The sequence below is a fragment of the Pelophylax lessonae genome (genome assembly GCF_965119305.1).
Source record: "Pelophylax lessonae genome assembly, chromosome: 5".
In the NCBI taxonomy this organism is placed as follows: Eukaryota; Metazoa; Chordata; class Amphibia; order Anura; family Ranidae; genus Pelophylax; species Pelophylax lessonae.
In genome coordinates this window covers 402,629,572-402,641,869 of record NC_138772.1, presented here as the reverse complement: position 1 = coordinate 402,641,869, position 12,298 = coordinate 402,629,572, and the positions used below count along the sequence as shown (strand labels likewise).

At 39.6% G+C, this 12,298-nt stretch overlaps 1 protein-coding gene across 3 annotated transcripts in view; it reads left to right on the top strand.

Moving 5' to 3' along the window:
- Window positions 1-12,298, top strand: part of ZNF521 (zinc finger protein 521) — a 447,433-nt gene that overhangs the window by 174,578 nt on the left and 260,557 nt on the right. For all 3 annotated transcript variants that reach the window (XM_082258670.1, XM_082258668.1, XM_082258669.1), the window contains one exon: window positions 7,455-10,807. In XM_082258670.1, the coding sequence (XP_082114796.1) occupies window positions 7,895-10,807 (2,913 nt within the window). In that variant the 5' untranslated portion in view covers window positions 7,455-7,894. The remainder of the gene's footprint in view (window positions 1-7,454; window positions 10,808-12,298) is intronic.

Below are 12,298 nucleotides of genomic sequence, written 5' to 3'. Positions count from 1 at the left end.
GCGATTTTTTACATTTCATTTTTTGGGATCAAAAAACAAAGTGAGCTGTTTTTCTTTGGTTGTTGGCATTAAAGCATTTGATATATTTATGGTGGAGGTAGAAGATAAACAGCGTATTTGTGTATGTTTTTTTCTTTTTTTTCCTTTTATTCATGTTTGTTTATGGTGTGTCACCTATGAATTTGTCACATTTATCTGTATATTATATATAGATATATATTTTATCACTAGTTACAAATTTTGTTAGGGTTTTAGTGTTTTAAACGGTTTAGATACTTTTAAGTGCTTCCTTTTTTTTTAATTGATTTTATGGGATATTTGAAGGCAGCAGATTTGGAGTATATGAGCCTACGTTTAAGGGCACAGTGCAATTTGGTGAATTCTTTAAATACCATACTGCACCACAGATGATAATACTATGATATACAATCCACATTATTAGTCCTACACATACAAAAGTATTTTTTGTCTGCTCACTTTAATAAAGTTGCAATTCCAGGTTACTTTGAGATTCAGGGCCTACATTGTAAGCGATATATACTGTCTTTGCTTGTATTGCCCCTTGCAGTCGTTAACTTAAAAGTAGAACTATAGGAAAAAAATGTTTTTCTTTTTTGGATAAAGTGAGTGCTGTAATGTCAATTTTTTTTTTTTGCCCGCTGTGTCCCATTGCAGAGATTTCCCTTCATTCCTGTCCCACAGCCAAATATGAAGTGTATGGAAATCCCTGGAAAAAAAAATAGGGAACGCTTTAAAAATGTCTACAGGTTACCAGTTTTGAGTTACATAGGAGGTCTAGGGCTAGAATTATTTTTGCTCCTGCTCGAACGATCCCGACTATACCTCACATGTGTGGTTTGAACACCGTTTACATATGTGGGCGCGACTTATGCAATCGCTTCTGCGTGCGAGCTCGGAGGAACTGGGCACTTTAAATTTTACATTAAAATAAGCTGACAAAAGTCCTCCCTGCACTTATGTGAATGTCTACTACAAAAAAACTGCTGCTGCTGAAAATAAAATAAAACCAATAACACAGCGCAAACCAGTGAAATAACTGTGTGTGATACTAAACACATATATCCTTAATCCACACCAGAATGTGTGTGATAGCTATACGTCATAGTCTTAGGTGAAAAAAAATCTATTATATATACACAATCTTAAGTGAAGAAATTGTGAAAACAATCACTTGTTGAGCTCTTGATTTTTTTCACATTTTCTTTACTTAAGATTGTGTATATATAATATTTTTTCACCTAAGACTATGATGTATAGCTATCACACACATTCTGGTGTGGATATATGTGTTTAGTATAACACACAATTATTTCACTGGTTTGCGCGGTTATTGGTTTTATTTTAAATTTTACACTGTCCCTTTTAAAAAAAAAAAATTTTTGATCACGTTTAATCCTATTATAAGGAATGTAAACATCCCTTGTAATAGAAATAAGCAGGTCCTCTTTAATGTAAGACCTGGGATAAAAAAAAATCATGAAAAAAAAATGGGCCCTTTAAGGCTGTTGGGAGGAAACGACATGATGTCGCTCCATTCCTCCAAGGCCATAGAGTCAAGTGGAATTCACTCGACTTCCTGCCTGGGACATGGACAGACCAGATAGTTTTCCCCGCTACCGGCGGCTCTGGTAAGCGGGGAAAAGGACCGGGGGGGGGCACCTCTCCTGCCGCCCGTGAAAATGATTCCGTGGCAAATCCGCCTCTGGGACCACTCTTATGTGAAAGAGGACCGCCTACCCTGTAAGAAAATACCGGGCTATTGGCAGCTATCTTCTGCTATAACACTGGTATTTAACATCAAAGTACTGACGTAAAACTGCGGCGGGCAGTTCGAAAGTGGTTAATTTCACTTTCAGTGCTAATGGCATACAGGACAAATAGAGGGTGAATCTCCTTAGTGAGGACACAGACAGCAATATAAACTGACAAGCGTTATAATCCCTCTCCACTCTATCCAAAACTAAAAAAAATTAAAGTGTTGTCTTTATTATACTATTATATATTTACTAGGTTATACTTGAGAACCTCATTTTCTATGTAGGGATAAGGTTTAAGTTCACTACTACTAAAGGGTTGGAATTCTGCGGGTTTGAGATTTGCGATCCCTGCAAATTTAGGTGCCTAATCGCCTTGAAATTTTTTTTGAACTATGACCAGTGGGCTTATAAGGGCAAAAAAGGTGGGTATAAAACGAGGGAGGGGGGGGGGGCACAGAACAACCAGAGTATCGATGAATTGAAAGCTCTTGCAGGGAAAGTTGACAAAACTGCATAGGGAGAGATTGGGATCAAGTAGTAAACTGTACTTTTAATTCTGGTTGCTGATTTTGTGGTCAGTGGTCACATTTTAGCTGCAGTCTCCTATACTGCAATATTTTTTTGCTTCGAGTCTACCCTTTTAAAATGTGCTTTTGTATCAGGGGTGGTGTTTTGGAGTTTTAATTTTTTTTGTAGGCTTTTAATGCATGTTCATGAGGCCTTTTTTTTATGTTTGCAGTGCTCAATGTTGGATATTCACTTGTTACTTACCATCTGTTCTTGGGGGTGCATGCTGCCGAAAGGAAAGAACAGGCCAAATGCAAGAACAGTGTGCACCTAAACCATTCTTCATTAGGAGGTTACATTACCACTTGTAGCTGGGTGCCTTGTCAGCTGTGTTTATCCCCTGCTCTCCCCTTGGGAGTGCTGCCCACTGCAATTAATGGGGCCTAAACTTCAGCTCCCACCAGACCCTGCAGAGCAAGGAGGGGAAATGGCTGCATTTTTCCAGACTGTATATGACACAGCTCTCTTGCCATGTAGGAGTCAAGAGAATGTACATTGCCGTCCAGTTTGCATTACCACTGTGCATAATGGCAGCCAAAACAGGATTCAGAGTGCTGAGTCTAGGTGTGCCGACACCCAGATTCACCTGGGTGCAGAGCAGAGAGTAGACTATGTGCTGTTCATGACCAGAAGGTGAGCTGCAATATCACTTGGACTGGTGAGCTGCTGATGTGGGGATTTACGGTTTGCTGCTAGAGAGACTAGGCCCTTTAGAAACTGATCATACATCCATCTAGTAGCCTTATTGCTGACTGCAGGTTTGACTGGGAATGTTCTCATGTGCACAAATGGTACAACTGAGCCCTAATACTAACACTTTGAAGGACTGACACCTGGAGCGGTAATTCCCTACTGCTCCTAACACTAGCTGGCTGAAGATTTAGGACTAAAGGCTGCCCCTTTACAGCTGCTACACAGAGACCTATTGCTTATGCTAAAAGGTACCTCTCGGGAGACATTGCGCTATATCCTAGCCATTCTCCTAGAGCACACTTTAGACTAGTTTTATTATTATTCACATTTCAGTTAATGTTTATATGCACTGTTTATTCTTGACTTTGCTGATTCATGATTTAATCCCAGTCTAGTGGTACAGAACTCCTAATCTAAGTTACCTGGGCACAGCGATATATACTGTGTAGTTGTGTCTGAACCTACATTCTAAACCTATGAAGAGGTCTAAATGTTTCCTGAATGGTCAGCTTAGTGTTCTGTTAGAGAGATCCAGTGACAACATGAAACCTTCTTCTCTGCAGCACAAAGACATTTCTGTACAGTGAGGTTGCACCTTTAAGTCACCAATGATATAAAAACAGACACTAGATTCTCATCTTATTTTAGTAATATGTGGATCCTCTCACCTTTAAGCATCCCCTGCTGGTCTGCTATGTGTACAGAAATCGACATGTATTGCCAAAAATTGTGTATAGACCAAAGTATCCTGAAGGGTTTTATTGTGCAACCACAATGATACCTTTACTGTAGCATTTCCTGCAGGTTTGCTTCAACACCTGCAGCAGTTAATGGGCTATGCCATCTGTGTGTCTTTGATCTAAATACAACATTGACCACTTTTAGGTCCTAACCCAATCCCTTTTAAAATTATATAGATCTATTTAGTTAAAAAGTGATATGAATAGTATGAAGTTTCCATGAAATGAAAAATTGATACTTTTTCTAGATGCATGGAAGGAACACCACAGAATTTTAGTGTTTAAACCAGGCATTGCTGTAGAGTATTGACCCACCTCAAAGTCTTCTCTCCACAATCTGGTAACCCCTTTCCTTTTAAATGTTGGTCATGTAGGAAATATCTTCCTATAAAATATATCCATTGTTGACTACTTCCAGTTTCTTATGTACGGACAATCTGAGGTGTGACAGGTGAGAGGCTTCTCACAGCCACTAATTTGATTCAGACCTACCTTGGAAGGTTGAATCTGGTTGGTGATAAAGCTGAGGTTTGGGAAGTTACCCACACAGGTTCTTTCTACCAACATGTGAACTATGTGAAATCTGGCTGCAACAAAAGAAAACGTAGGTTATAGTGCATCTGCCACCAAAAAGACAAATAAGGGTGCTGCCACTACTAACCACCTGTTTATTTTTTATTTTTTTTAAGGCTACTTGCCTGGCTGTCATGTCATCTTTTAGTTTTAATACTTTGAGTCACTGACTAGGGCAAGTATGCTGCTAAGGACTGGTGATTTATGGGATCTGTATAATTGTTAAAGGTTAGTGGCTCAGAGAATGTTCAATCCAGAGGATCACTTTACCAGTCAAGGCATTGTTATACTTTTAACACACTGGCTGTATTTGCTAGCTGCCATTAGCAGTTCACTAATTGGTTTTGCTTGTTGCTTGGACTTGCTCCTTGAATTATCTGGAAAAGTTTGCTTTACCCACTTTGGTAGATGTCAGTGTTACATATGAACTAAACAGTGTGTGCAGCAGTTACCATATGGTCTAAATCATTGTTTAGCCTTGTGCTCATAATAATTCTCTAGGTTTAATCCATATCATCATTAATATTCCTGTTTCCGGTCTATGGCTTTGTCCGTGTCACTTAAAAGTACTGTTCCTATTTTTCTAAGGAAGTTCAACATGCTAATGTTTTTCAGGGAGGAAGAAATGTTGGAGAACCTCTTGAACTTTAATACAATGCATGTTCATGTAGACTGAACTTTACCTTATATGTTCGAATAGCAGGCTGAATTTGTCATGCATAGTAAACGTTTTGCTTAGAGATAAGAGTTGTAAGTGTATGAAAAAAAACAGAGCTTTTTATTTCTTTAATCAGAAACCTGGGGATGTGGCAGGATAGTTTGTAGGAATACAACAGACTGATTTTTGCTAAGACATCATAAAAGACTTATTTTATGGTTCACTTTAAAGGATAAAATATGATTACATTCTTCATATAGGTTTTAAAAAATCTGGGGCATTGGCAGATTTTACTTTTACTATTGTATTGGGATTACCACTCAAACATTAATAAATTATCTTAACACATTAGGGCACCTGTTAAACAAAATATTGGCAATCATGAAATCTAGATCTCAAACTATAAGCATGATGGAAACTGAATAACCACCCCACTTACCTTTTTAACTGAACCTTTAGTATTTTCTTCCCTAAACTTTAGAGTAGTGAAGCATTTTTGTATCCACTCCTGCATATTTATTGTGGTAATTTGGTTATGGAAAAATCCTCCTCACAAGCCGTTGCACCATTCAAACTTACTTTTTTTGTCCTCAGAACAGGAAGTCAGGGTCATCTCCCTGGTGAAGAAGATGACTACTGTGAAAACATGACTAGGTTCTAACCCCTTTTTGTTTTACTAAGTGCTTTTTTTTAATTTACCTTATTGAGTCCTTTGGACTCGGCTGATCACAGATCAGGGTAAAGGGCCTATCACAGCGGCCCTTTACCACGTGATCAGCTGTTAGCCAAATGACAGCTGATCACGGAAGTAAACAGAAGCCGGTTATGGAGAAGAAAGCGGTTAACTGGCTTCTGTTACAGGGACATCTGTCCCCACATTCCTGACTAGTGCTGCTAAGCATGGCCCGTCATAACTGCTAATCCGTGCCCATCAGTACTGCTCATCATCAGTGTCACTTATCAGTGCTGCCTATCAGTGCAGCCTCATCACTGCCCACCTATCCGTGCCGCCTCATCAGTGCCCATCAGTTCAGCCTCAGCACACATAGGCGAAGGAGAAAAAATATCCGTTGGCAAAATGTTGTTTTGTTTTGTTTAGCAAAAAATAAAAAAAAACAGGTGATGACTAAATACCACCAAAAGAAAGCTCTATTTGTGTGAAAAAATAAATAAAAATATCATATGTGTACAGCATTGCATGACCACACAATTTTCATTCAAAGTGTGACAGCTGAAAATTGGCCTGGGCAGGAAGTGGGTAGAAGTGCCCAGTAGGCAAGTGGTTAATGGCATCCCAGTCTTGGTCTGTAAGGTTTGATATTGAGTTGGCCCACCTTTTGCAGCTTCAACTCTTCTGGGAGGCTTTCCACAAGGTTTGGTAGTGTGTCTATGGGAATGTTTGACTGTTCTTGCAGAACCGTATTTGTCAGGTCAGGCACTGATGTTGGACAAGAAGTTCTGGCTTGCAGTCTTCGCTTTAATTCATCCCAAAGGTGTTCTATCTGGTTGAGGTCAGGACTCTATGTAGGCCAGTCAGGTTCCTCCACCCTAAACTCGCTCATCCATGTCTTTATAGACCTTGCTTTGTGCACTGGTGTCATGTTGGAACAGGAAGGGGCCATTCCCAAACTGTTCTCACAAAGTTGGGAGTATGAAATTGTACAGAATTCTTGATATGCTGGCACCTTAATTGTTTCCCTTCACTGGAACTAAAGGGCCAAGCCCAACCCCTGAAAAACAACCCTACACCATAATCCCCCCTACACCAAAACTTTTTGGACCAGTGCACAAAGCAAAGTCCATAAAGACACGGATGAGTCCTGACCTCAACCAGATAGAACACCTTTGGGATGATTTAGAGTCGAGACTGCAAGCCAGGCCTTCTCGTCCAACATCAGTGCCTGACCTCACAAATACACTTCTGGAAGAATGGTCAAACATTCCCATAGACACACTCCTAAACCCTGTGGACAGCCTTCCCAGAAGAGTTGAAGCTGTTATAGCTGCAAAGGTACGGCCAAATCAATATTGAACCCTACGGACTAAGACTGGGATGCCATTAAAGTTGATGTGTGTGTAAAGGCAGGTTTCTCAATACTTTTGACAATATAGTTTATACTAAAAAGAAATGTCTTGTTCAAGCCAAAACTTTTTTAAATTTGAAAACGCAGGGAATGGTGAGACAACTTAAAAGAGATATTGTGTGTATTGGTAAGCAAAAAAATAAAAATAAAAGATTTGGGGATAAAGACCACTCAAAAGATCAAAATTTGGGGATAAAGACCACTCAAAAGATCAAAATTTGGGGATAAAGACCACTCAAAAGATCAAAACGACTCTGGTTGTTTTGGTATCCATAAATAAGTTAATGCCTATATCAGAAAAACAAATAGACATGCTTTTTTTTCCCCCATGGTTTCTGACATGCTGTGTTTTCCCTTTTAGATGGCGCAGATGTAGAAGATGATCCATCTTGTTCGTGGCCTGCATCCTCACCATCTAGCAAAGACCAGACATCCCCAAGTCACGGAGAAGGTTGCGACTTTGGTGAAGAGGAGGGTATCCCAGGGCTACCATATCCTTGCCAGTTTTGTGACAAGTCATTCAGTCGCCTCAGCTATTTAAAACACCATGAGCAAAGCCACAGTGACAAACTTCCATTTAAGTGCACGTATTGTAGTAGATTGTTTAAGCACAAGAGAAGTCGAGACCGCCATATAAAACTTCATACTGGAGATAAAAAATATCACTGCAGTGAGTGTGATGCAGCATTTTCCAGAAGTGATCATCTCAAAATTCATCTGAAGACTCATACCTCCAACAAGCCATATAAATGTGCCATTTGTAGAAGAGGGTTCTTGTCTTCAAGTTCTTTGCATGGTCATATGCAGGTTCATGAGAGAAATAAAGATTGTTCGCAATCAGGAACTAGAATGGAAGAATGGAAAATGAAAGACACGCAGAAATGCAGTCAATGTGAGGAAGGGTTTGATTTTCCTGAGGATCTTCAGAAACACATAGCTGAATGTCACCCTGAATGTTCTCCAAATGATGATAGAGCTGCTCTTCAGTGCATATACTGCCATGAACTTTTTGTTGAAGAAACCTCCTTGCTGAACCACATGGAACAAATGCATAGTAATGAGAAGAAGAATTCTTGTAGTATTTGTTCTGAGAGTTTCCACAGTATTGAGGAGCTCTACAGCCATATGGACAGCCATCAGCACTCAGAATCCTGCAACCCAAGCAACAGTCCCTCTTTAGTTACTGTAGGCTACACTTCTGTATCAAGTACTACTCCTGATTCAAACTTGTCTGTTGACAGCTCCACAATGGTAGATGTAGCTCCCCCATTACCTAAAAGTCGTGGGCGTAAAAGGGCTTCTCAGCAAACTCCTGATGTCAATGCTCCCTCAAACAAACAAGCAAAAGTTACTTACAGTTGTATATATTGCAGTAAACAGTTATTCTCAAGCCTGGCTGTTCTCCAGATACATCTGAAAACTATGCATTTAGATAAGCCAGAGCAGGCTCATATCTGTCAGTACTGCTTAGAAGTCTTGCCTTCACTCTATAATCTAAATGAACATCTCAAACAGGTACATGAAGCTCAGGATCCAGCACTGATGGTATCTACTATGCCTACCATGGTGTATCAGTGCAACTTTTGCTCTGAAATATTCAATGACCTTAACATGCTCCAAGAGCACATTAGAAGTTCACATGGGTTTGCAAACCCTGTTGCAAAAGATAGCAATGCATTCTTTTGCCCTCACTGCTACATGGGATTTCTCACAGATTCCTCATTAGAGGAACACATTCGCCAAGTTCATTGTGACCTCAGTGGTTCTCGCTTTGGCTCTCCAGTATTGGGTACCCCAAAAGACCCTGTGGTTGAAGTATACTCTTGTTCATATTGTACCAATTCTCCAATCTTTAATAGCGTACTTAAATTAAATAAGCACATCAAAGAGAATCACAAGAATATTCCGCTAGCTTTGAATTACATCCACAACGGAAAGAAATCTAGAGCTCTGAGTCCCTTATCTCCTGTTACTTTGGATCAATCCTCTTTAAAGATGATGCAGGCCATTGGTGGCACTCCTTCAAGACCTGCAGGCGAGTACATCTGCAATCAGTGTGGTGCCAAGTATTCATCCCTTGATGGTTTTCAAACTCACTTAAAAACTCATCTTGATACTGTTCTGCCAAAACTGACATGCCCCCAGTGCAACAAAGATTTTCCTAACCAAGAATCTCTTTTGAAACATGTCACTATACACTTTATGATCACGTCTACATATTATATTTGTGAAAGTTGTGATAAACAGTTTACTTCAGTGGACGATTTGCAGAAGCACTTGTTAGACATGCATACATTTGTTTTCTTTCGTTGTACCCTATGTCAGGAAGTATTTGACTCCAAGGTCTCTATTCAGCTTCACTTGGCTGTGAAACACAGCAATGAAAAGAAAGTGTACCGCTGCACCTCTTGTAATTGGGATTTCCGTACAGAGACTGATTTGCAGCTTCATGTAAAGCACAATCACCTGGAAAACCATGGAAAGATCCACAAATGCATTTTTTGTGGTGAATCTTTTGGCACTGAAGTAGAGCTACAATGCCATATTACAACTCATAGTAAAAAATATAATTGCAAATTTTGTAGCAAAGCTTTCCATGCCATCATTTTGTTGGAAAAGCACTTGAGGGAAAAGCACTGCGTATTTGAATCCAAAACGCAAAACTGTGGAACCAATGGAGCTCCTGAACAGGTTCAGAAGGAAGAAGTGGAGCTTCAGACTTTGCTGACAAACAATCAAGAGTCCCATAATAGTCATGATGGCAGTGAAGAAGATATTGATACCTCTGAACCAATGTATGGCTGTGACATTTGTGGAGCTGCCTACACCATGGATTCTCTCTTGCAGAATCACCAGCTCAGAGATCACAATATCAGACCTGGAGAAAGTGCAATTGTTAAAAAGAAGGCTGAATTAATTAAGGGCAACTACAAGTGCAATGTTTGTTCCCGTACCTTTTTCTCTGAAAGTGGTCTGCGAGAACACATGCAGACTCATTTGGGGCCAGTGAAGCATTACATGTGTCCAATATGTGGAGAACGTTTCCCATCCTTATTAACTCTTACAGAACATAAAGTGACACACAGTAAGAGTCTGGACACTGGCAATTGCAGAATTTGTAAGCTTCCTCTGCACAGTGAGGAAGATTTCTTAGAACATTGTCAGATGCACCCAGACCTGAGAAACTCACTGACAGGGTTTCGCTGTGTAGTGTGCATGCAGACAGTGACTTCAACCCTGGAGCTTAAAATCCATGGCACATTTCACATGCAGAAGACCGGAAATGGGTCTGCTGTTCAGGCCACTGTACGTTCTCAGAATATGCCGAAGTTGTTTAAGTGTGCTTCTTGTTTGAAAGAGTTTCGCTCCAAACAGGACTTGGTGAAACTTGATATTAACGGTTTGCCCTATGGTCTGTGTGCTAATTGTGTTAGTCTTAGCAAAAGTGCCAGTCCAAATGCCAATGCAATTTTAAACACAAATCGCCCCCCTGTTAATCAGACTGAAAGCCAACCCTGTGTAGAAGGAAAAAATAAAGTCTCTGTGCTCAAGACCCGATGCTCTACTTGTAATGTTAAATTTGAATCTGAGAATGAACTTCAAAACCATATTCAGACTATCCACAGAGAACTTGTATCTGAAAACAACACAGCCCAGCTAAAAACACCACAGGTTTCACCGATGCCCAGGATCAGCCCATCTCAATCTGAGGAGGTAATAGTTTTATGCATGTGTTTAGTTTTGAATACCACTGTATTTCCAAGAATGCTAAAGGATACATAGATCTTTTGTCAAATCACACAGGTGACTGTCAGTTTTAATTCAAATCATAACCTGATGTAAACTTTGTTACAGACCATTGCACTCTGCCAACAATTATGTCTCTAGCTTGATGGCCAACTATGCTTTCCTTTAACAATGGATGTAACTATCTGTACAAACTAGTTAATTATATTATTATTTTTATTTTATTTAAACAAAGTTAATGTTCAGAAAATGTATTTTATTAGTAAAGGTTTTAATAATGTAGTTTAATATAACTAAAACATGATTTTAGCAGAACCTAGTGTTTCACATTATCAAACTACTGCTCATCAGTAGATAAAGTAACTTGTGAAGAACGGTAATGGAACTAGGGGGCTATTTTTGTTTTTATTAACTTCATTAGTGTGCTTTTAACATGGAGGCAGCTCAGGGTCCATGTACACGGGACGCTGGAAATGGCCGTTTAGGAGCAGTTGGGCGTTTTTTTCAGAAGCCCCTGAACCCATCTACATTTTATCTTATCTGTCCATGTACACCAGGTCGTTTACAGTCATTTGCAGGCAGTTGCGTTCAGGGACTTTTTTTAGAACGCAATTATTTGCGTTTGAACGCGTGTTTCCCTGCGTTTCAAACACGTCCGAACGCGTCTGAACGCGATGACCCGCGTTTAGCGTTCGCGTTTTTCCATTTTAAAGGGGAATCTTTTTTTGACCTCCTAGGAATGGTTCTAAACGCCCGAAAACGCCGCTAAACGCCCGCTAAACGCGGGTACAAACGCGACCGAACGGACATTTCAAACGTCCTAAAAATTCCAGCATTCAAAGGGACTTTTAACAACGTCCCGTGTACATGGAGCCTCAGACTGAGTATACATGCAGCAAAAAAAAGAAAAAATTGCAAGTTCTATTCATTGAGGTCTTTCTTTAGATAGATACGTACATAGAACTTTGAGCAATTGTTTTAATGACCGTGGAGGAGGTAAGGTCTAGGGGGAAAAATGTTTGGAGGTAAACAAACTGAAATTTAATTGTCTAAAATAAGCAATTCCCTGCCAAGCACTAAAATGCTATTACACATTTAAGGTCAAAGTACCTTTTATTCTATTCACTTCTTATAGTCATATGAAATGTTCATTTGTCCATTTCAAGCTTTGGTTTCACTCATTTAGAAAACTAACCTATGTTCTGCTTAATAGTGGATATTAGGAGTGGCTGTGGGGGTCCAGATGCTCCTGAGTGTTCCAGGCCTCCTCCCATACACAAAGAATGCTACAGTGTGTAAAACTGTCATGTATGAATATTAACCACCTCCAGTCCATGCCGATTCAGACATTTCTCTCGCACGTAAAAATTTGCATTTTTTTTTTTGCTTGAAAATTACTTAGAACCCCCAAACATTTTATATATTTTTTGAGAATAAAATGGTTGTTGCAATTTTTTA